At 37.4% G+C, this 26,478-nt stretch overlaps 1 protein-coding gene across 1 annotated transcript in view; it reads left to right on the top strand.

Annotated features, from left to right (window-relative positions):
- Positions 1–26,478, top strand: part of LOC150089755 (methylenetetrahydrofolate reductase (NADPH)) — a 137,349-nt gene that overhangs the window by 108,151 nt on the left and 2,720 nt on the right. The window contains exons 8-10 of the mRNA XM_090390093.1: positions 4,191–4,289; positions 20,528–20,650; positions 25,398–25,643. Coding sequence (XP_090246219.1) covers positions 4,191–4,289; positions 20,528–20,650; positions 25,398–25,643 — 468 coding nt within the window. The remainder of the gene's footprint in view (positions 1–4,190; positions 4,290–20,527; positions 20,651–25,397; positions 25,644–26,478) is intronic.

The raw sequence follows: 26,478 nt of genomic DNA, 5'->3' as shown, positions 1-26,478 counted from the left end.
AGTAAAATATTGCCATACTTTGCAAACCACACAGTATGCACTAAATACAAATTGTAATTGAGAGAATTTTGTTCTTTAGAAGATGTAACATAGCAAGCTATTGACATTCAACTGGTTAAGTTTATTCAAAACTACATGGTTAAGTTTATACCAAACAACTGATTGAATATTAAAAATTTTCAAAGCATAATAGAGCGTCAAAAATCCAAATTTCAATAAGTCGAAATGTCAATAATTCGAACGAGCCAGCATTTATTTATTTTTTTGTTGGTGCCATAAAATAATTACAGTGCACTGGTCATTGTGATCACATTTGTGAATTAAATTTTGATTCTATTAAACAACAATTCTAATAAGCAAAAATTGGAGGCATATTATCTATAGGCTATAAAAATGAAGATATAAAGCATAAATTTACACCTTTTTTTTCCCCTTACCAATTAACAAAATTAAATGATATGTGAAAATTGGAAGAATATTATGTACAAGTTAGCAAAATAAAAATAAATTTACGCTTATGTACATAGCTTAATTAATATACATATGGTACTAACTAAACATAACAATTTGTAATCTGTTATTCAGCACTCTTAATTGATATTTCTGTTCTGTGAAATTGAATCAAAGATTGAGATTTTAAACAATTTTCAGAGGGAGAAAGTGGGTCTTCCTTAGCAAAATTTTACGAGGTCGGGAAGTCAACCATAACAGAAAACAACAACAAGGAAAAAATTTTAAAGTTCATATCAAAACTTGATTCGGATGGCGCAAAAAAAAAAAAAAAAAAGAGAAAACTATGAGAACTGCTAATGACTCATCCCTTGAAGATGCCGTTTATTTGTACAGATGAAGTTTAGGAGAACCCATATCTGTTGTGTGAAAAGCCATTGTATTTTAACAAAATATTTCGTCCCTCAGATTTTAAATCCAGTGTTTTTATTTCTAAACTTACTAAACCTTTTTTTTTAGTGCCCAGAACAGTATTTTTGATAAGTTCAAAAATCCGAACAAATTGGAAGTCTGAACTTCCATTGTAGAAGAAAAAGTGCTGAAATTTATTTAAAATTTTTTGAATCGCCATTAAATGAAGTGTGTTTCCATGTTATGTATAGTATTCTGATTAATGAAATGTGTTTAATTCAAAAATGGAAAGCACTAATTTCATTAATTTCTGAATAAACTTTTAAAGGCAAATAGTTTACTCTGTTGGACACTAGTCAACTTCACAATGTGGTGGTCATTGCTCCATTGTGGAGGCTGTCACTTTATCAGGCAGTTGCAACTTTACAAGCGCCTCCGTAGCCAGGTGGGAAGGAGCAGCAGTGCGTAGCACACGCTTCTTGATTAGACCGGGGTTCGAGCCTGTCACCACCAAATACGGAGTATGCGGAAAGGTCAAGGAATAACCACCGCATATCCCGGAGCAATATGGCCTTAGTTGCTAATGCTCCTAAAAACCAAATAACAAACAAACAAACAGCAACTTTACAATGTGTACAATTTCTTCATTATTGGAAGAATTGCCATGATGTTTGTTTTTAGTAAAAAAATTAATGTAAATAAGTACTGCTTCTAGTGAATTATTTCAAAAAAGAGCACTTAATGAAATTAAGTATTAGAGCATCCAAATTTTGAAGAGCAGTCCAGCATCAGGTTAGTGTAAATAATCATTAACTCCACCAATATCATTGTATATAAAAAAAAGAAGATATTGGTGGAGTCTGCCCAAAACTCCCTTGTCCCTTCAACCACAGCACCAATAAAAGGTAACAGAGATCGGTTATCCAAAGTCCCACTACTTCCAAAACACAACTATGATACTCTGGGAGGATCACTACTTGTAGGACACCCCACATTTCAGTGTATACTGACTGATTAATAGCTACCACATCATATATCCACTGATCTTTTATGGAGACTGCAACCTGTTATCTTATGTATTTTACCTCTGTTACGTTTTTACTAAAATTATGTAATTTATTTATTAAAATGTTATTTTTATTCACTGTTGAGGACCCCACGATAAGTAAAAATATGGAATTAAATTTACATCTGATGCAGTGAAGCATTGTCTTTTACTAAAAATATTTCCCTCCATGAATAAGATTCAGCCGACTGGGCTAGCCAGGTGGGTAAAGTGCCTGCCTGGCAACCCAAAGGTCGCGGGTTCGATTCCCGCCTCGGGCTTGGATCAAAGTACTGCAAAAACCTTGGGAGGTGCACTATGGCCACAGAAGCCGATGCGCCAACAACTACCAAACCAAAAAAAAACCAAGAATAAGATTCAAAGAAATTATTGTTTTGTGGAAGTTTACCTGTTTATTTGTATTCGTGTATTTTTATTGGTAAAGGTATTTGCTCTACATTGTGTCTCTAGCAGATCTTGAAATGGAAGCTTTGCTTGGCTTTTAAGTTACAGTTAAAAGTTTGGAATACAATAAGATTTTACCATGAACTCTGAATGTTAAGAACTTCATTAATAACTCAAGTTGATTATGATAGCAGCTAGAATACATGTGGTGAATATTTTGCCAAAACTTCCAGAGAAGGAGTAAAAGTTAATAATATCAAAGTAATTACAAAAACCTTTCCCTCGACTCCTTTCACTGCTAGCTAAGTTATCAGTGCGACAGACTTGGGTAAAAATGCAATATGATAATTTTTTACATATATGACTATAAAAAAACTGCAGCCATTATCAACCCACTGCAGGATGGAAGCTTCCTCAACAATTCATGCTGAGGGAAATGGACTATAATCTGCCACGCTGGTCCAGTATGGGTTGGCAGATCACCGTATTTAGCAGTCAGGGGCTTGAATCCCGGTCTACTCAAAGAGCGTGTGCTACTGCACTGCCGCTTCTGACCACTCGGCTATGGGGGCGCTTATATGACTATATCATTCTTTAAAAAAAATTACAATTATTGTACAAAAATTATCTGGATCCTGGAAACTGCTATTCAAAGTTGCCCACAAACAAAAATGCCAACTTGAAAGTGTGACCCTGAGATTTGTTGATTGTGATGGCAAAAGCTAAGAAATTGTCTTCTCTTCAAAGAAAATGGCAGGTTAGTTTTGCTGGGAGCTAAATCAATTCTTGGGATTTGAAAATCGGTCGGAAAATTTTTTGGAAATTTTTTTCTCAATTTTACTGCTAAATAAAACCAAAAGGAATCAGGTCAAAAGCTTGTTTAATCTTTGAGTTATTCAAGTTCAAAGAGTGTTCTGGGCAGAGGGACATAAGCAAATTATTATGTAGATGATAATCATACAACCCAGGGGCTCACATCTGGTGAGTATGGGCTTGGCAGGGTCCTGAGCTGGATATCATCATTCCTCTTTTTCTTGGTGATTCCTTTCTACTTCTCTCTCTCTCTCTCTCTCTCTCTCTCTCTCTCTCTCTCTCTCTCTCTCTCTCTCTGTCTTTGAGTTATTCAAGTTCAAAGAGTGTTCTGGGCAGAGGGACATAAGCAAATTATTATGTAGATGATAATCATACAACCCAGGGGTTCACATCTGGTGAGTATGGGCTTGGCAGGGTCCTGAGCTGGATATCATCATTCTTCTTTTTCTTGGTGATTCCTTTCTACTTCTCTCTCTCTCTCTCTCTCTCTCTCTCTCTTTCTGGGTGCTTCCGTAGCCAGTTGGGCAGGAGCAGCAGTGCATAGCACACACTTCTTGATTAGACCGGGGTTCAAGCCCATGACCACCAAATACAGAGGATGCGGAAAGGTCAGGGAATGACCACCGCATATCTCCGGAACAATATGGCCTTAGTTGCTAATGCTCCTAAAAACCAAATAACAAACAAACAAACTCACACACACTCTCTCTCTCTCTCTCTCTCTCTCTCTCTCTCTCTCTCTCTCTCTCTCTCTCTCTCTCTCTCTGGGTAATTCGGAATTTTTTTTTTTTTTTTTTTTTTTTTTGTTGGTGTAGCATAAGCCTCAGGCTTCCTTGTACCATATGGCTAATGATAATAATATGTTTGTAATTGAATGTTCATACCTAATTTTGCACTTCATGAAATAACTTTACCTTCAATAATTTATTTTAAGAAAACAGATCTCATTACTTTTTGAAAGCCCATCACATATTCATATAATCACATGGATATCTTATGATTGTTGTATTTTTTTCACTCTTATTTATGTAAATTAAAAATAAAAAATGTGCATTTGCTTTTATAGGCATATTTGGAGTTCTTTACCTGTCAAGAAAATGTTGAAGCTCTCAGAGAAGTATTGCTAAATTTTCCATTAGTGAATTACCAAATTATTAATTATGCAGTAAGTGAAAGAAACTTTTTCAAAGAAATTTTAGATGCATTGGCTTATTTATCTTCATTGCTAAATGAGGTCGTGATAATGAAATACCATCTTGTAATATTGTTTATGTAGAAAAGTTTTAAGTCCACATGTAAGTTTTGTGAAAAGTTTGCTTATGGACAAATTTAATGATACAGTGGACTGCTAAACACTAAACAAAATTTGATGCCGACTGTGTTTCTGGCTAATTTATTATTATCCACATAGAGAGAGAGAGAGAGAGAGAGAGAGAGAGAGAGAGAGAGAGAGAGAGAGAGAGAGAGAGTGAGTCTGTACATGGATCATGTTGTGTTATAGTGTTTTATAGAAGACTATTATATATTGAGGTTATAAGGTAGGATTCAGCATGAATCCAGAAACATAGCTAGAATCAAATTTAGTGTTGTATTTGCATGATTATGTAATTGTACCACTAGATCACTCCTGTTATAAACTAAATTTTCACATAATACATATGTGGACTTAGTGTTTTTCTTACACAAACTATATTACAGGTATTCCACATAATGTACTTTACAAAGAATATAGTAAAAAAGGCCTACGTGCTCTGGATTCATTACGAAAACTTTTTTATTTTTGTTGCTCAGAGCAAAACTGTAAATACAACTAATGAGCTTTCGGCTGGGAGGCAGCCTTCTTCAGATTGAATACATGAATGGCAGTTGGAATAGAGATGTGCACTGCCAGGATGGTGCGTGAGGCGCGTGGTTAATTGTTTGATGCTTGTGGCTGTGACATATCGTGGTGACGTGGCCAGCGTTTGTCTATGGATAGAATTACTGCCTCTGTGATGGGGTTAACTTGGCAACCACTGTTCCTGTTTAAGGAGGCATCCGAGCATTTTATATTTAACGATTCCAACCAGGTGCGCTTTAGGTAATGGTGGGACCTGTCCACAACCACGACATCGCGGTGTGGGTCGATGTCGTGGCGGGTTGTCCAGACATGCTCGGCGATAGCTGAGTGTTCTATATCTGCCAAGCGGATCGCCCTTTTATGTTCTGAGAGACGTTTCTCGAGTCGACGTCCAGTCTCTCCAAAGTAGCAGCTGGTGCAGTCACGGCAAGAGATGCGGTAGACCAAACCGCTCTGTAGAAGAGTGGGGACGGGTGTTTTTATGTTGGAGATAAGAGAACGCAGTTTCTTGCCTGGGAGTTGGATGCACTTTATCCCATATGATTTTAGAATTCTACCGATCTGTTGTGATAGGTTGGGGTAGTATGGGATAAATGCCCTCGTGGATGACTCGTCCCTGTTGGCGTTGTTGTTGGTCGTCACGTTGTCGCGTGCCTGTAGATCACACCTGTCATGGACGTCGATGGGATAGCCACACCTCGTCAGGTCTACTTTGACTCTGGTGATCTCTTTGCGTCTTTCATCTGCGGAGCTGGAGTGTGTCCAGGCGCGAGTTAGCAAGGTTCGGGCAGTGGAGAGGAGGTGGCCCCGCATGTGTGCTGACCGGAAGTTGGTAAATTGGCCAGCACACATTGGTTTGCGATAAACTGCCGTCTTCAAGCATGTGCCTTCGCGCCGGACAAGTGTATCTAGGTATGGTATAGAGTTGTTCGACTCCAGCTCAATCGTAAACTTTATGAAGGGCGATAGTGAGTTGAGGTGGGTTAGGAGTCGTTGACCTGAGTCTCTAGGGATGACAACGAACACATCGTCTACATAGCGACACCAAAAGGCGATGTGATCTGGCGCGTGTGTAAACGCACGTCCCTCTAACTCCTCCATCACGATGTTTGCTGTGACAGAGCTGACAGGGAAACCCATGGCTGTGCCATGTATCTGCTGGTAGATGGAGTCGTTAAACATGATTGCACCCCCTGTTAAGCACAGTCTGAGGGCGGCGGAAATGTCATCAGGTGTCAGCCTAGTTCTGTCGCTAAGGGTATCATCGTTGTCCAAGAGTTGTTTTGCGCAAGAGATGGCAAGTTCCACTGGGATGGAGGTAAATAGTGATATTACATCGAGCGAAGCCATGACCTGATCTTGTGAGATGGATAAAGAGTGGATCCTTTCTATGAACTCAACACTGTTGGAGACGGTGTAGGTGGTCTTGCCAACTAGAGGAGAAAGAAGTCTCGAGACAAACTTGGACAGCTCGTAAGTCGGTGATCCACAGCAGGATACAATTGGTCTTAGTGGTGTGTCTTCTTTGTGCACCTTCGGCAGGCCGTAAAACCGTGGGATCTGACACCCGGAGGCACGGAGGTGATTACGGGTTGACTGTGTGATTTTTTCTTGTTTCAGCCAGCTGTTGATGAGGATATTCACCTCTGACTCCCATCGTTCGTCGCCAGCATAATACACCTCTCACAAATTGTACGGACTTTGTACTGAACCTAAGCAGCAAGCAGTTATCTGCAGAACAAATAAACTTATTGACCCTTGGCATGACATTTGCCGTTCTTCCAAAGCACCCACCGGTTACCGACATCGCCTTGGGTGTGGAAGCGAGCTTATCACGCCTCCCGGAAGATACAGCCAACGCTATCCGGTTGAAGACTGCAGCAGTTCTACACCATGCTCGCCCCGTCTCTTCAAACCTCAGCCGTATGCAGATTTCTACCCTCAAGGCACTGAAACAGGATTCGTCCATCGTCATCCTACCGGCGGACAAAGGCCGTCGTACGGTTGTGATGAACCACGCTGATTACATGGCGAAAGCCTTACTGCTTTTACGAGACACTTCCGTCTACAAACCCTTAGCCGTTAACCCCAACAGAGCTTTGGAACGATGGGAGTCAGAGGTGAATATCCTCATCAACAGCTGGCTGAAACAAGAAAAAATCACACAGTCAACCCGTAATCACCTCCGTGCCTCCGGGTGTCAGATCCCACGGTTTTACGGCCTGCCGAAGGTGCACAAAGAAGACACACCACTAAGACCAATTGTATCCTGCTGTGGATCACCGACTTACGAGCTGTCCAAGTTTGTCTCGAGACTTCTTTCTCCTCTAGTTGGCAAGACCACCTACACCGTCTCCAACAGTGTTGAGTTCATAGAAAGGATCCACTCTATCCATCTCACAAGATCAGGTCATGGCTTCGCTCGATGTAATATCACTATTTACCTCCATCCCAGTGGAACTTGCCATCTCTTGCACAAAACAACTCTTGGACAACGATGATACCCTTAACGACAGAACTAGGCTGACGCCTGATGACATTTCCGCCGCCCTCAGACTGTGCTTAACAGGGGGTGCAATCATGTTTAACGACTCCATCTACCAGCAGATACATGGCACAGCCATGGGTTCCCCTGTCAGCTCTGTCACAGCAAACATCGTGATGGAGGAGTTAGAGGGACGTGCGTTTACACACGCGCCAGATCACATCGCCTTTTGGTGTCGCTATGTAGACGATGTGTTCGTTGTCATCCCTAGAGACTCAGGTCAACGACTCCTAACCCACCTCAACTCACTATCGCCCTTCATAAAGTTTACGATTGAGCTGGAGTCGAACAACTCTATACCATACCTAGATACACTTGTCCGGCGCGAAGGCACATGCTTGAAGACGGCAGTTTATCGCAAACCAATGTGTGCTGGCCAATTTACCAACTTCCGGTCAGCACACATGCGGGGCCACCTCCTCTCCACTGCCCGAACCTTGCTAACTCGCGCCTGGACACACTCCAGCTCCGCAGATGAAAGAACAGGCACGCGACAACGTGACGACCAACAGGGATGAGTCATCCACGAGGGCATTTATCCCATACTACCCCAACCTGTCACAACAGATCGGTAGAATTCTAAAATCATATGGGATAAAGTGCATCCAACTCCCAGGCAAGAAACTGCGTTCTCTTATCTCCAACGTAAAAACACCCGTCCCCACTCTTCTACAGAGCGGTTTGGTCTACCGCATCTCTTGCCGTGACTGCACCAGCTGCTACTTTGGAGAGACTGGACGTCGACTCGAGAAACGTCTCTCAGAACATAAAAGGGCGATCCGCTTGGCAGATATAGAACACTCAGCTATCGCCGAGCATGTCTGGACAACCCGCCACGACATCGACCCACACCGCGATGTCGTGGTTGTGGACAGGTCCCACCATTACCTAAAGCGCACCTGGTTGGAATCGTTAAATATAAAATGCTCGGATGCCTCCTTAAACAGGAACAGTGGTTGCCAAGTTAACCCCATCACAGAGGCAGTAATTCTATCCATAGACAAACGCTGGCCACGTCACCACGATATGTCACAGCCACAAGCATCAAACAATTAACCACGCGCCTCACGCACCATCCTGGCAGTGCACATCTCTATTCCAACTGCCATTCATGTATTCAATCTGAAGAAGGCTGCCTCCCAGCCGAAAGCTCATTAGTTGTATTTACAGTTTTGCTCTGAGCAACAAAAATAAAAAAGTTTTCGTTTACAAAGAATATCAAATACATTTTTCTTAAATGAAATTATATTTTATTAAAAACTTTATTATGTGTCAATTTTTAAGCATAAAAATTTATAAATTTTTTATGCTTAATATAAATTGTAAACTGAAAAGATTTTAAGGGCTAAAGCCTCAATTTAGAGAAAATTCACTTAACACAAAGCTTCACCAGTGGAAAAGACTATTTACTTATTCTTGCTGGATACCACCACCTAGACAGCCATTTCTAGGCTCTTTGGCCTCTCCGGTGGATATGTTGGTACCCTGGTGTTGTAATGTGACAACCCAGTTATGAAGTATAACTTCATGATATGAGAGATGCAGATTGTGTGCAACAGTATAGACTGAAAAGATTTTAAGGGCTAAAGACTCAACTTATGGAAAATACATATGTAACAAGTTAGCATCATTAAATACAAACATGATGCATTAGCATCATGATTGTACATAAGTGATAAAATGATGCCATTTTCACCATTTCAGTGATTCACTTATGTATACAAACATGCTGCTAATGCACTAACCTGTTACGTTAAATATAAATTATAAAATAATATACATTTCAATATTAAAAATATAAATAAATATAAGTATATACATTCAGTGATCACTGCATTATAACCTCTTATGGAATGCCATGTTGGGCCACCATTTTCATAGATAACAGCTGCTATTTGCTTAGGCATTAGCTCCACTAGATGTCTGAAGACATCCGTAGGGAACTGCAGTCATGCTGCCTGCAAGCAGGGCTGGCACTAGCGTTTGTGGCACCCGAGGCAAAACTATGTAATGGTGCCTAATTCATATTATATCTTAACACACATATACAGCAATACCTCGCTTAGCATGGCTTCAATTGTGTTATAGTGAAACAGCACGAGTTTCACCATAACACTGTTTTCAATTAAGTTTAAGTCGAAAATTTACTGTACATATTAAAACTCATTCAATAGCCTAGACACGTACTCTACATATATATGCTGCATTGTCGTAGCCTAGGTACAGTACATATATGCTGTGATGCCAACTTGTCTCACATGCACATATGCCATTAGCTCCCCTCAGGCAGTCAGCAGTAACGTACAACAGTGTTCAGTATTCTAAATTCTATCCTGACAAGACGACATGATAGCTTTTCAAACTTTTCATTTCACAATTTATTTTTCACCCCTTTAAATACGATTGGAAATATATCTGCATCTTGCTAGAATCACTGCCAACAATGTGCATTCTGTTTGGCAGCATGTTTTGCCCCATTTGGTAAATGATTTCACTGGTTTTGAATCGCAAGTTCAGACAATTGCTGAAGACATTGTGAAGATTGGAAAAGACTTGGGATTCAGAACTTTGAACACTGCCAATGTACATGACTGCATTGACTAACATGCAAATGACAGATGATGCAACTCTCCTTGAAATTGACAAGCAAACTGCGTATTAAGCAGAGGAAAACAATTCTGAAGTGCATTACACTGAAGTAGAACCAAAAGAATTTTCAAGAGAAGAATTGGAGAAAGTTTTTCTTTTCCGGGGGGGGGGGGGTTGACATGGCCTTCAAGGCAATTATGAATGGAGATCTGAATGTTGAACATAGCATCAAAATAAGACAAATTTTACAGGATGGGATTTGATGCTACAAAGACTTGTATGCCAAGAAAAAGAAGACACAACTTCAACAGACTTTATCATTGAAATACCTAAATAAACAATAACGTTTTTTTTCTATCTCTCATAATATTATTTCATTATTAAAATTTTTGCAATATTTTTTATTTCAAATCCTTTTAATTGGCTATCAAGCTCAAATTGTTTATAGATTTATTATAATTTGTTTATAGACTTTCTCTGATAAGCATTCAATTAAAACCAATTATAATTATACCTCAATCAGCACGGTTTCACATAACACAGAATAGTTTCGGTACCAATTATCAATGCTATGCAGGGTATTGCATGGCATCGATAATCCACCTCTCCTGTCCTGTCTGCCCTTCCTCTAAACATTGTATTCCCCATATTCAGATTTATCAACACTTATGTCTGAGTGACACCATGTTCCTACTATTTCTACAATGTCTGCATTTGATGATTTAATTAATACTTCAAATTCATCAAATTTATATAAAATGCTCCTAGCATTAGTGTACATGCAAGTATACATGCACATATTCTTATTCTTAGTTACCCCAAAACAGCCCATGAATATTATTTGTTCCACGATGACTTACAGCAAGGCTTCAAGTCCCAGACACCTTGCTTTTCAGGCTGCTGCATGTACCAATAGTAGCAGTGCAAGAATCACCTCTAGTTAAGTTAGTAATAGCTTAACTAGAGCCTGCAGCTGCAGCTATATTTAAGCTGTTAGTCTGTGTATACCTCAAGCTAGCAGTTTTTTGACCCACCTAACACTGCCTTGATAGCATCAAGGTAGTCCTCGAGGTTGTCACAGACAATCTCTCAGATATGCCAGACAAGCTGTACAGTCTGTCCTCGTATAGCACGATAGTTGCGTTCCTAGAAATCCTCGTGCAATGCAAAATCGTGCAATATAAACAACAGGCCCTATGGGAAAAGTAGGGTTAGGTGCCGACCACCCAAGATTGAACACACATTTGGAACCAAAACATTACCAAATACAATAAATAATCGGGTAATTTTAATCGTTATAAAATACTTACGTATTTTATAACGATTAAAATACGTAATAAAAATAATATTATATTATAATAAAGTATTTTTAGTATTTTTTAATACTAAAAAAGTATTTTTTACGAATAAAATACGTATTTTATTCGTAAAAAAATTATTATATTAAATAAAATAGTCGTAATAAAATACTTACGTATTTTATAATACATAAGTATAAATTATAATACGTAAGTCGTAATAAAATATTACTAATGCTTTTGCTTCTATCGTAAGCAAACTTGTTTTTTTGTTTGATTTTCTATCCAAAGAGATGACAGCCGTTCCATCTCTTCCAATTCTTGTGTCTTAATCTAATGGATTTTAATTACACTTTGAGTTGTTCCCGCTACGAAAGTTGTTTTTATTTTCTCCGCATTCTTTGTAATTCTCGGCGTTGCCTCATTTAGGTCTGTAGCACGTGCAATATCACATGGTCTTTCATTTCGCTCAAAGCGTTTCACAATTTCATATTTTTTCTCTATTGACAGAAGCGGACTGGCCATAAGCCTTACGGGGGAATCCACGATGGGCCGGAGGCCGGTGTGATTTTGGCTATAAACCGTAGTATGAGGCCACTATAAATTTTCCCGGGTAAGAATTTTTGACCCAGTCCGCCTCTGTTTATCGTTATTGCTTTTTTTTTCTCTCTGAATCTGCAGTGTCTTAGCCAGGACACTTCCTTTTCACACCTTTTAAGTATTTTACTAATTTTTAGGGAATAAAGCACAATTACAAAACGAGGAGGCACGCTTGATACACATAAACAAAGCTGCGCGCTGTTTATGCGTACACAACTGAATAAAGAACACCGTAAAGGCCGAGATACACTATTAATTAACACCTCGCATTTTACTAAAGCACATTTTTGGAGGTTACTACCATAAAACAATAAAAACAACTTCCAGTTGCGTTTCTGCTAGTGGAACCTGTTATAAACTGGTAGTAAACTCCATCTAATTGCATTTGCGATTATATCGATAGCTGGAATTGTGTTGGTTTTTACGTTATTATGGTGAAATGTGTTTCCCCTTCACTGATATCAAACACATAAATACATTTTCAGAATCTTCTTCATTCCTATCGTGTTGCGTTCAGTTGGGGTGATTCCGCGTTCGACTGCCATTTCTTGTAAACACAAAGGCGAATCGTGTATAAGCGAATTCGGTTCGTGTTATATAAGATAACGTTCCCCTATTTATAAATCGTGTATGATCGAATTCGTGTAATGCAAACACGTGTTATACGAGGACCGACTGTACTTGCTACACGAGAATCTAAAATGCTGATGGAACTGATATTCGGGTGACACTCAAGTCAAGTGGACCCAATTTCGGCGAAGTCTGGATAGTCTGTGACACCCAAATCCTCTGCTTGCACCTTCACGATGGTGGGACTGTTAGTAATCCTGGGTATAACCTGAATGCATAAGTACGTGGTGGGTGACCACCCAGGTGTGAACCAATGTAAGCAGGGGTCGAGGTGTGGTGCCCACACCACATGGAGGAATGCTGCCCCTCTATGTTACCAGGCAGTATTAGATGGTAGATGACTCTCATCAACCGGTGCAATACCACCACTTTGCTTATTGGAGGCTTGAAGTGGTGGAACCCATGTTTAGTCTCTAGAGCTAAATTCTGGTCAACCCTTCCCCATCTCTTCCATCATGCAGTATGATTGATGACTTTTGAGGTTATGATGAACATCGTGGCGAGATCTGATATTCCTTACATTTCGAGGGTACAGCTCTAAAACTGTGTTCGCAGGCCGGCCACTAGTTAGTACACCGAACCGGACCTATTGGTAACGCTCTAGGAGGCTTCCGGATCAGCTAGTGTATAATCTTGCTACCTCTACTCTGCCAGATAGTGACTGGAGGGAGTCCAAGTAGTGTATATGCGGGGAGGGGGGGTATTGTCGAGGCCACGTTATGTTAAGGATCTGGGTATATTCTTACCATATGTACGCCATGTCCAAAAATTTCATTACTTCATACAGCATGTCCCACTCACTTTTTCTTACTATTGAATACACCATGAATTGTCAAACTAATAGAGCAAGCTTATCTGCGAAAAGATCTAAACCTCCCAAACACTTCCTAATTCATTTCACAAATATACGTGGTCTCAATTCTAATCTCAACGATGTCCATTTCCACTTGCAGTCTGCCAAATCCCATGTACTCTTTCTGACAGAATCTCAGTTATCTGTTGATTCAACTACTGCTCATCTCAGATGCCCAAATTATTCGCTGTATGATTCCTTTCGCCTTAAAGGTGGTACATGTGCATATGTCCGTTTTGATATTCCCTGTCAGAGACTGGGCAATTTGGAATCTCCTTTCTTCGATCTTCTCTGGCTTAAAATCTCTCTACCTCATTGTGTCAAATTCATCTGTTGTCTCTACTGTTCTCCCAACTCCACTAATCACTTAGAGCTCTTTGACTTCCTCTCTTAGCAAATGTGTTTTAAGTTTGTGTTTAAGTTTTGAAATAATGTGTTTTAAGCTCTAATTAAAAAAAATTCAACTTTCCTAACAGGGAGGTAATTTTCCTTGGTGATTTTAATGTTCACAACTCCAGCTGGCTTCCGTTTTCTAGTCACACCGACCCAGCTGGTCGAGATGCCGAGGCTTTTGCAATTACTAATGACCTTGCACAGATTGTTCATTTACCTACAAGAATACTGGACAATCCTAATCATACAGCCAACATGCTTGATCTTTTCTCCCAAACAACCCTTCTAAGTACACAGTCGAAGTGAGTGGTCCTTTAGGCACTTCAGATCACAACTTGATGATTGTCTCTTCTCCAGTGGAGCCTTTATCTCATGGCTATTCCCAACCTTGTGTTGTTTGGCATTACAAGAATGCAAAATGGGATGACCTGCGAGATTTCTTTTCTTCTTTTCCTTGGTCGGATTACTGTTTCGTAACTTCTGATGTAAACATTTGCTCAGATCGAGTCAGCGAAATTATTCTTGCAGAAATGGAATCCTTTATCCCACACTCCACTTTAAAATCTCGTCCTTTATCTAAACCTTGGTTTTCCAATAAATGTGCTAAGGCTGTTCAAGAGAAGAACGTTGCATATTGTAATTGGCTTGTTTCTAATTCTTCAGTTTCATTTTCTGCTTAAACCAAAGCTCGCAACAATTGTAAAGCAGTTATTAATCAGTCCCAACTAGAGTTTGAACAGGCTAAGAGTAGAAAACTTGCTTCTTGCCCTAATGGTAGCCGAGCATTCTGGTCTCTTGCCAAAGCTGTTGGCCGAAACTTTTACCCATCTCTGCTCCCACCTCTGTCCAAACCAGATGGTTCTGTTGTCACTTCAGCCAAGGATAAAGCTGACCTGCTAGCATCCCATTTTTCTTCCAACTCATGTATTAATGATCTTGGTAAAACACCTCCCACCATTCCCAACATGTTCCATTCAATGCTTCCTGTAGTCTTCCGTCAAAAGGATGTCAGAAGGATTTTAACGAATCTTGATGCTAAGAAAGCTCCAGGTCCCGATGGTATTTCTCCACTTGTTCTCAAAACCTGTGCCCTGAACTTACTCCTATTCTTTGCGGCCTTTTTTCACTTTCTTATTCCAAAGTTGTTTTTCCTTGTGCTTGGAAATTTTCTCATATCCAGCCAGTTCCTAAAAAGGGTGACAAATCCCTCCCATCCAATTATCGTTCCATTGAATTACTTCTACTCTTTCTAAAGTAATGGAGAAATCAATTCACCGCCAACTCTTAAATTACCTAGAAACCTTCTGTCTGATCAGTGATCGCCACTATGGATTCCATCAGTGTCGATCCACTGGTGGTATTCTGGCTTATTTTACCCATTTATGGACTAATTCAATGGAAAGGTTCGATGAAACACAAGTAGTTGCTTTTGACATCTCAAAGGCTTTCGATTGTGTTTGGCATAAAGGTCTTCTAAACAAGCTTCCGTCTTATGGTTTGCAAACTGTTTTTTGTAATTGGTTATCCAGTTTTCTCTCTGATCACTCACTGAGGGTGATGGTAGATGGCTCTCTGTCTTCTAACTTCTCCACTAATGCCGGTGTCCCCCAATGTTCAGTTCTTTCCCCCCACTCTTTTCCTTTTGTATATTAATGACCTTCTTCCATTGAATGGAAATCCTATCCATAGTTTTGCCGATGATAGCACATTGCATTCCACTTTCCAATTTGAGAAACCTTGCCCTGCTTAATCAGCTTCAACTTCTCGAAAATCTGCTACCAATTCCTTAATTGCTGATCTTCAGGTAATTCTCCAGTGGGGCAAAGACAACTTAGTTGATTTCAACTCTTGTAAAACTCAGTCTTGTCTTATATCTCGGAAAAAAGGATTCTTCTGCTCCTATGCTTATCTTTGGTGACACTACGATTTCTAGGCAAAATGATATATCTCTTTTGGGGATTACCCTTTTTTTACTTCTAATCTCTCTTGGCATAAGCACATTACAAATGTTGCTTCCTCTGCATCTAAAAAACTTGGTTTTCTCTTTCGCTCTCGGCGTTACTTTTCTTCCAAACAGCTACTCACTCTGTATAAATCGCAAATCCGCCCTACCGTGGAATATTGTTCCCACATCTGGGGTGGTGCCTCCAAAACCTCTCTCAGGCTTCTTAATTCCATGCAGAAGAGGGCAGTCTCTCTCAGGCTTCTTAATTCCATTCAGAAGAGGGCAGTTAGGTTAATTAATGATTCATCTCTAACAGAGTCTTTCCACTCTCTGTCTCATAGACGTACTGTTTCTGCTGCATGCCTCTTCTACAGATACGTCCATGGGCACTGTTCTTCTGAATTGGCTTCTATAATTTCTGCTCTCTCTCTCTCTTTCAAAACAGTCCGAACACGTGCAGCCACCAGCCAACATCCATTTACTGTCCAACTTCAAACTCACAGAACCAACTTTTCATCTTCCTCGTTTATTCATTCAACTGCCTTTTTCTGGAACAACCTTCCTTCATACGTATTTTCTGAAAATTACAGTCTACAGAAGTTCAAGTCCAATGTCAACAAATATCTTCTTTTGTCTTCTCAACCTTCAACCTAAGCATGGTACCAAGTACTATAGGTTCTAATACTTCTCGTGTTTGGGGTTTACATAAAAAAAAAAAAAAAAAAATCAACAAATATTCTTGCACCCTTGGTTTTCCTCAGTGCCTCTCTACACTGCTCACAGAACTTCATATTCACCTGTACTATAATTCCCAGATCCCTTTATTTCTCTGCTGTTTTTAATTCAACCCCACCAAGTGTATAAATTATTTTGGGCTTGCTATTCTCCAAATGTAAGACTTTGCATTTTGCCACATTAAAATGTATTTACCACTTTTTTGGCCATCCTTGAGGCTGTTCAAGTCATCTTGAAAGAATGCATATTGACACTGATCATTAATTGCTTTCCCAATCTTTACATCCTATGCAAATTTCGACATAATGCCCTCTATTCCCTCATCAAAACTTCTATATACAAAAAGAGGCTATAACCGACATTAACAAAGACGCGTATGTCAAAAGCCTCAAGTTTTCATAACTTGAGGCTTTTGCTTTTGCTGTAGACTTAACTATAATTAATTAGCAAACCTGATAATACAGTAGATTCTGAGCCAATCTGGATTAGCGGAGGGAGAGAGCATCTGGATTAAATGATAATCCGGATTAGCGAAGCAAGAGATAGCCCTAAAAGACAAAAAAACTTAGAACAAAAATAAAAATAGAAAATTTAATGATATACACATTAATGATAGTGCTGGTGAAAATTAATTAAAAAATATATTACTGTAGAGCCTTTATTTAAAAACTATAAAAAGACAATACATTTATCGATTGATAGAAGACTCAGAAGTTGTACAGCAGACTCTTGTTTTATGGGGATCAGATTAACTGGCACACTTCAAGACACTCCAAAGTATAAAAAAAAATTTATATACATATATCTACCTGAAATCATAAGATTCAAGTAATGGAATACATCGAATGTATTCTATTATAAAATAAATAGAATACATATAAACAGATGTTTTGCAAGTCATAAATAAGCTACCCGAAGCATGTTATAAGTCGTAATTGGGAGACGAATGTACCTATTATCCGCAACCTCTGCTGTTTTCACACCTGCCGCTCAAAAAAAAAAAAAATAAAGCAATGGAAAGAGAAGAAATGTTTAGTTAGTTTTAGTGTGTCGCATTGATTGTTGTGTTCTGTCGCACCGCAAAAAGTCAAATTTTGTTTCATTATTTATGTCCGGAATGTCAGTTTTTTTATAGTAAATATTTTTTTTGTTTAAAAATTGTGAAAATGATGGGTAAATGCAAAACAGTTGTTTTCAATTGGACAAAAACTTTTAACTTATTCAAAAGTTTGAAAACTGTGCATCTGTTAAATCTTTAATGAACCATTATAATGTTGGTAACCAAACCATACGTGACATCGTAAAATATAAAGGGAAGCTATTAGATTTTGTGGGCACATCTGATAGCGTTAAAGGCACGACTATCAGAAAAACGATGAAACAGTCTACATACAAGGACATCAACAAGGCAATGGGATTGTGGTTTAGCCAACAATTACATAAACCCATAATATATAAAATATGTTAACTTATGTACATATATACATTTAAAGAAGTATGCAAATGAAGCAATATAAACAATAACACCTGTCTGACTCAGAGTCAACAACAGTACTGAAAAATATGCAAGACAATGATGTATGTTCTGCTCTCTCTGCACAGTCAGAGTGACTCTTCTGCCTTCCTAAATCCCATGTCTTTCAAAGTACAGTGTTCAGCTGTGAAAGAATTTTTTGTATTTCAATCCGGATTAACTGTAACTGAATTAATGAGTGTTTACTGAATCTTAAGGTTAAGGACAGAGCGGATTGACTCTAAGACTTACCAGGGAAACCCCGGTGGACCAGAGGTCAATGTGATTTTCAATATTACACTCTGATCTCCGATACATTCTATTTTTTTCCTTGGTAAAAGAATTTTTGACCCAGTCCACCTCTGGTTAAGGAGGTTCAAAGGAGATTGGCCATGTGCTAATTAAGAACTTTACAGCGGTGTTAAAATGATGATGAAATCCTATTTGCACCATTACGTAGGTTAACTATTGCTTAATTTTATTATGATATGAATAAAAGAAATTGGCCATTAGTCTGTTTGACAGTTATTTTCATGCAAAGAAACTTAAAGATAGTGAAAATCCATGCTGTACATCGTGTTGCTAAAACTTGAACAGATTGACAAGTGATGATAATCCAGTGATATTCTGTTATGAGCTATGAAAGTTGTTTATACTAGGTTTAATTTTTTTGGCAATCAGCATATAAGAAATATTGTCAGTTTTGCTTGCATGCTGGCTGCCAAAGAAAAACAAAAGCCAAGGATCTGTTATTTTCATTGAGGGGTAATTAGAAGACTATAATATTAAAAATGAGATGGATTTAGTTCAATACATAATTTTTACAAGAGAGAGAAAAATGGCAATTATTTGCAGTGTTCTCCCAATAATCTATGTTAACATCCACTTCACGAGCTGGCAACTTTTTTCAACTGTAGGACAAATAAAAATATTAATTGCTGTGCTTTAATTTAAAAATTTTTAAATAACTGTGGTAATTATATGATAAAACAAGAAATGAGATAAAATATCATATTAACGTAACTTTTGGACTTAAACATTTTCTAAAAAATAAAAATTTTCAAGTTCAGAAATGCTTATAATAAGTAATTTTGGAGGTTATAATTTGCCATCTCATGGGCATATCTGGGTGGAGGGATTATATGGGTAATTAACCTACTAATATTATTCTAAAAGCATTTCGTAGCATTTTTTGCTTCTGCATTAAACAGAACAACTTTCATATACTTTTACCCCCTCCCTCCTCTTCCTCTCCCAAAGAAAGAAAAAAATATATGAAAGCCAGATTTTCCCCTTTACCAAGCTTTTAATTTTATGTATTTTATTTCAGGAAACAGCTGGTTACAATCATTAATAGGTTGTTTATAAATTGTTACTTAGAGTTTATAGTCCTACTTCCAAATTTGCAAAAAAGAAAAAAAAAATAATAATACAAAATAAAAATCATGAGTTTCAGACATCACTTCTGTTATAGAAGATTAAAATTTTAGTGTGAAATAAGAAATAAAAGCTTAATGCCATTTCTTTTTTGGCTGATTGCTCTGGTCATGGGTTCTCTGTCCTTGATCGTAACATTACAAATTAAAATTACTACAGTGCCTGTTTTGTGTTTCATATGTTAGATGATTTGTTTTGGTAATAATATTCCTTTTATTTTGGGGGAACACCTGCTACTAATTACTATGTTAGATTTATTGGAACTTTTCACACCACTAAATACTGATACAGGATGCTGTATTTCTTTTAAAAATGCATTAGCAAAAAGGTTTAGTGTGATTGCACTGAGTTGGCATATATAAAAATTTTTATGTTTTTAATTTAAATTACTAATGAATAAACCTTATCTGACTGAAAAAAACTGATTTAAAAAAATCTGTTTTTATTTTGTTGATGCTGTTATAAATTCACATTATTTTTCCAATTCCAATATTAATACTGATATCACAACAAGTGGATGTACCTACATTAAGTTACATACACTTGTTTTGAGAAAATCGTGTTCCTATGTTATTTGAGTTTTATAATTTTAAAAAGTAAGTCCAAAATTAATGGTATCCCTTTTATCATGGTTTTTTTAATAAAAAAGTTAATTAAAATTATCTAGTTATTTAGCAGGTGTTGATCCAAAATTTGAATAACTGCTAGAGACTGATTCTTGATATCCACGATAACCAATATACAGCACTTTCTGCAATTCTGCTTATGGTCTGCAGACTGTTTTCCATATATTCATTGTTTGGAAATATGTTCCATCAGGTGATCTGAAAACTTGGCTATCATAGTGATTTACAGATATAAAAATTGCTCATTTCATGACAGCAATAATCGTTATTTCTGATATCGTCATTTATGATTAGCTGATTTATGTATGCATCTCTTATATATATATATTTTAATATTCTTGAGCTTGTAATAATTGCAGATGTGTGCATTTAGTGAAGTTATGACATTTTTATTCTCAGGGAGATGAAAGTTATACTAACTGCCATAAGCATACTCCAATTGCTGTTACTTGGGGTGTATTTCCAGGAAAAGAAATAATACAGCCAACTGTTGTGGATCCTGTCAGTTTTAAAGTCTGGAAGGTAATTTAGTGAAATTAATTTTATATAATAGATTATTATATTTATAATTAACATGGACATGGAAAAAAAGGGTATATGGTCATAGATGTTAAAATTATGAATGTATATATGAGTACATAGTGATTGATATCCTTTTTTTCCCTTGGCAGATAAGTAATAACTAATTCCAGACAGATAATGACTATTCATTATCTGTCTAAATGACTATTGTTTTCTGTATTTATAAATGATATTGATGATGGTATATCAAGCTTAATGTCCAAGTTTGCAGATGATATAAAGGTTGGCAGGGTTGTCAAGGACACTACTGACACTATGCTGCTGCAACAGGATCTGGAAAGGTTGAGCAGATGGGTTGAGAGGTGGCAAATGAAGTTTAACATTGACAAATGTAAAGTACTACACATGGGAAACAGCAACCCCAGAGCAACGTATCAACTCTGTGGTACTACACTGACAGTGGTAGAGAATGAAAGGGACTTGGGGGTGATTGTGCAGGCAGATATGACGTTCTCTGAGCAGTGCAGACGGGCTGCAAGAGTAGCTCATGGAGTATTGCCAATGATATACAGAAATTTTTCCAGCAGGGATAAGGAGGTGATTATTCCATTGTATAAGGCAATGGTCAGGCCATACCTAGAGTACTGTATACAGGTCTGGAGGCCTCATTTCAAGAAGGATGGAGAGCTGCTGGAACGAGTACAGAGAAGGGCAACAAGATTAGTGAATGGAACAAAGGGGTGCTCTTACGAAGAAAGGCTTAAGTTTTGCAAATTACAGTGTCTGGAGACTAGGCACCAGCGAGGTGATCTGATAGAGGTGTATAAAGCCTTGAATGGTTTAAGCATGCTCAATGCTGATGGGATTCTTCCTCTAACTCAGAAAAATCACCTGAGAGGGCATAAATTCAAATTGAGGAAAGACAGATGTAGGATAGACGTGCGGAAATTTGCCTTTAGCCAGCGGGTGGTTGGTTGGTGGAACAGACTGCCATCCCTTGTGGTGGAGGTTGATAGCCTAAATAAGTTTAAGGCTCAGCTGGACAGGTATTTTGAACGAACAGAGGGGTGAAGTGGAAGTGGGTTTTTTTTTTTTTTTTTTTTGGCTGATGCTGCATAAGCTTGCTTTCTTGCATCAAATGCCTCTGCTAATGCTAATTCAGTTAAGAACCTCATGCAATTCACCAACTCTTAAGCAAATTGAATCATACTGAAGCTTTATTAACCCTTTCTCAAGTGAGTTCTTAAATGGTGTGTGTGTTCACAATACAGGAACTCCCTGACTTACATAAGGGTTGCATTCCACAGAACACTACATAAGGGCACCTCCGTAGCCAGGTGGGCAGGAGCAGCAGTGCGTAGCACATGCTTCTTGATTAGACTGGGGTTCAAGCCCATGACCACCAAATATAGAGGATGTGGAAAGGTCAGGGAATGACCACCGCATATCTCCGGAGCAACACTACATAAGTCGGAATTTCCCTAAATGCTTATTTAGGGAAATTCTGCACTCGCAACTATGCATGCTGAATTTGATAGAAGCAAAAAATAAATGTTCAGCGAACATGTAAATAGAATTATTCAATTTTTTTATCTCATGCACAGGATAAATTACAAAAATTGCAAATTATAAAATTACAAAAAGAGAGAAGAGACAGGCATAACACCAGCAAGTTTTACCTTTTGAGCATCATTGCCAGAATTAACTCTCCAGCTGATAAGCACGGAGCTGCAGAAGTTGAGAGTTGTGGAGATTTAGAAGGGGTTTTTTCCAACACATCACAAAATTTCTCTGCAGCTGCAGAATCAGCACTGGCAACTTCACCACATACTTTCATCTTCATTTCTAAATCAATTTTGTTTCATTTCATTTCCTAGCACTGCCAGCACTTGCACTTTCCATTGGTCACTTTCCCATCATCATTGTAATAAGTAAATAGGAATGAAGAGAAGACTCTGAAAATTTATTTATGTTTTTTATATGATTGAAGATTTCAGTGAAGGGGGAACACATTTCACCATAATAACGTAAAAGCACCCACAACTCCAGTTATCGGGATTATTGAAAATGCAATAAGATCGAGTTTACTACCAGTTTATAATTAGATCCACTAACAGAAAAGCCCAATAAACTGTTAAGTGCAAATTGTTTTTACTGTTTTATGATGGTGACCTCCAGAAATGTATTTTTGAAAAATATCACAAAGGCATTCAAAATTGATTGTTATAACAGAACATATGATAACGATGAAAGTGTAGTGCAATTTCCATTACAAAAATGACCTTTTAGAGAGATAAATAGCTTAGTTATATTAGCGAAAATTTCAACTTCTGAGGTTTTTGAATTTACAATACACATTACAATATTTTCACAATACTTCCATTTATTCCTACGAGATGAAAAATACGTTTCTACCATTTTTTTAAGTTTGTACCGGCCAGCAAAAACTTAGGTAAAGTCGAATTTGCATATGTCGAGTATTATGTAAGTCAGGGAATTCCTGTAGTGAGTTTTTGGTAGGAGATGAACTCTGTGGAGTGAGGTTTTTTTTATTATAGTGTGAAGTTTTGTAAAAATAAAAACTTTGCACGCATGTACTTTTCAATATTAATTACTTCCTTCTTGACTTGATTACCCTTATTGCTCAAGGCTAAGAAGTCTGAAATTAACAATACTGAAATTACAGATGATTGTTTATTATAAAAACTTTCAAACTTATAGGCAGATAAGGCTCCAAGAGTTAATGGCATATACCCAGTAATTTTGAAGTCAGCAGTGGGAGAGCGCATTGAACCATTAATTATGGAGGCATTATTGGACTCAGGAGAAATTCCTCTGGATTGGAGATGTTCCAAGTGTATAGAGGCAGCTCTAAGAGTTAAGTGGGTAACTATAGACCAGTCGGTGGTCTATAGTTAAAAGTCTGCACCTAAAAAAAAAAACAGACTTCCCAAAATGTTCCAGAGATGGGCCACCCACTTGGTTGGATTGGCAAAAGGGCACCCATCTGAGGTAAGACATCAAATATGTGGGCTATAGTGCTTGGTAACCAAGAACTTTAGAAAGGACCTAACTGAAATCTCTGAGGGTCTGAGGGAATATTAAAATGAATGAAAGTGAAGTTTTTGCTGTTATAAATTATTCCAGAACTAGAGATCATAAATTCAAATTACAGGGAAAGAGATTTAGAGTGGATTGCACAGTTGTCTTCTATCAATCATGTTGTTCATTACTGGAATAAATTACTTCCAGAGGTAGTAATTTATCCCGTTTCTATCATAACTACTATTTACCCACCCCTTAATTTAAGAACCAATCACCTTAAAGCTAGTCACCTCTTGCCATTCAAACCATAACAATTGCAGATCGATCAAGGTGAGTACTGAAAAATTAAGCCCTTGCTATTTTTTGAATTTATTCCAGAGGTAGTTGAGGCATACAGCCTGGAGAAGTTCAGAATCATCTGGATAGTTACCTATGTGAGAAGGTTGGTTGTTAAATTCTAATAAGAAATTAAACAACTGCATTTTATGTAAATTTTAAAGACAAAAAATTATCGAGTTTATTGAAACAAAATTTTACTGAAAACATTCCAATAACCCAACTACTTATAGGCCAATTTTGACAACATTTCAAAATCCTTGTGGATATTATTTTCAAGTCTAAAGTATGAATCGCCCATCTGTTATCAGAATCCACATCGTATTGCAGAACTAGCAAATTGGTTGTTTATTTTGTTTCTAGTTTTATTTGTGTTTTTTTTATAGTTTTTTTTTTATTATTATTTATTTTGTATATTTTTATTTATTTTTGTATTTTATTATTATATATTGATTTATTTTTTTTTTGACCAGTGCAACAAAAACTGGTGACTTCCTTGCACTGTGTGGCTAATATTAAATACAATTAACATGGGCTACTAAGCTTTTCAAAGGTGAGAGACAAATGGTCACTCGCAATTGATTGAGCAATTGCACAGCATAGAGATAAAAATATGATATAATTTTCTGGAGAACACTAATGCAGAAATCTCATTAATTACTTTTCCTGATTTCATTTTTCAGTTTACTTCAAATTTTTATGCTTAATGTTTTTTTTTTTTTTATATAATAAAAAAATTGTAATAATTCTACAAATGATGTAATTTCAGTTAGAGATACACAGAAAATTTTAATAAGTTGATCTTGAAACCTTGTTTATTTTGTAAGTAGCTTATATGGTGGAAAAGTTCACCATCTGCTTTTGAATATACATCACAGTATACTGGTAAATATTGTAAGTATATTTCCTTTTTTTTTTACTACTATTATTTTTTAATTTAAAGAAATAAAGGTATGATAAAGTCTTGACTTCCACAATGTGCTTGGTGCTTTTGTTATTTTTGATTTTATCCTTGAACATAACTATATCATGGCATTGTGAGATTTGGACTTCTTTGGTAATAACTATATAAATAAATAAATTTTCTTCTTATACTTTGGAATGATACTATGGGGTCAAAAGAGTCTGCAGGATAGATAGAATACCAGAACATCACTGTATGCAATAGTCACACGGGCTTGAACCACAGTCATCTGAAATGCAAATGTACCCTCATGTTTGATCACTTGGCTGCATCAACCTTTAGAGCTGGATTTGTTCTTTTGAATAAAATGAAATGCAGCTGTCATATTATTTGTATTTTTTGATATATAAAATATAATGACATGATATGAATTAATGCTCTTTATACATATTTGAATTTCAGGATGAAGCATTTGCTCTTTGGGAAGAACAGTGGGCTGAATTATATCCTCATGATTCTCCTTCTTATGAACTTTTATTATCAATTTGCCATAATTATTATCTTGTAAGTCTTGTGGACAACAACTATCCCAAAGGTTCATGCCTGTGGGAATTACTAGAACAGATGTTTGATCTGAGGAACAAAAAAGATTTGAAAAGGAAAATAACATCTGATGAAAATAGTGATGTGATGAAACAGCAGCACTGTGTGAGTAGTATTTTTTATAAAACTCTTTCTTGAAAATTAAATACATACATTTGAAGGAATTTATGTATGTCTCAGGTATAGCATGTATATATAACAAATCATTTAATCTTTAATTTTATGGGTCCTAATCTTTTGAGTACTGAAATTGAAATTCAAGACTACTCTTTTTATAACTAAAGAGCAATCTGGGCATATTTGTGGAGGTGAAGCATTTGCTCTTTGGGAAATTAGAAAATACAGATTAGCATTGGTAGAGGCATACAATGCAAGAATTTTTTTTTTTTTTTTTGGCTGATGCAAGCTTATGCAGCATCAGCCAAAAAAAAAAAATCCCTCCCATTTTACCCCTCCATTTGTTCCAAATTCCTGTCCAGCTCAGCCTTAAATTTATTTAGGCTATCAACTTCCACAACAAAAGATGGAAGTCTGTTCCACCAAGCAACTACCCACTGGCTAAAGGCAAATTTCCACACATCTATTCTACAACTGTCTTTCCTCAGTTTAAATCTGTGCCCCCTCAAGTTCTTAATCTGAGCAAGAGGAAGAATCCCATAAGAATTCAGCTTGCTCATCCCACTCAAGGCCTTATACACCTCAATCAGATTACCTCACAGGTGCCTACTCTCCAGGCACTGCAATTTGCAGAATTTAAGCCTTTCTTGGTAAGAGCACCCCTTTGTTCCCCTCACCAATCTTGTTGCCCTTCTTTGTACTTGTTCTAGCAACTCTACATCCTTCCTAAAATAAGGCCTCCAGACCTGTACATGGTACTCTAAGTGTGACCTGACCATTGCCTTGTATAACATGATAATCACTGACTATATCATTGCCAAGA

Source organism: Mastigoproctus giganteus, chromosome 2, assembly GCF_048544385.1.
Source record: "Mastigoproctus giganteus isolate SK-2022 chromosome 2, ASM4854438v1, whole genome shotgun sequence".
NCBI lineage: Eukaryota > Metazoa > Arthropoda > Arachnida > Uropygi > Thelyphonidae > Mastigoproctus > Mastigoproctus giganteus.
This window is presented reverse-complemented; position numbering and strand designations above follow the sequence as displayed.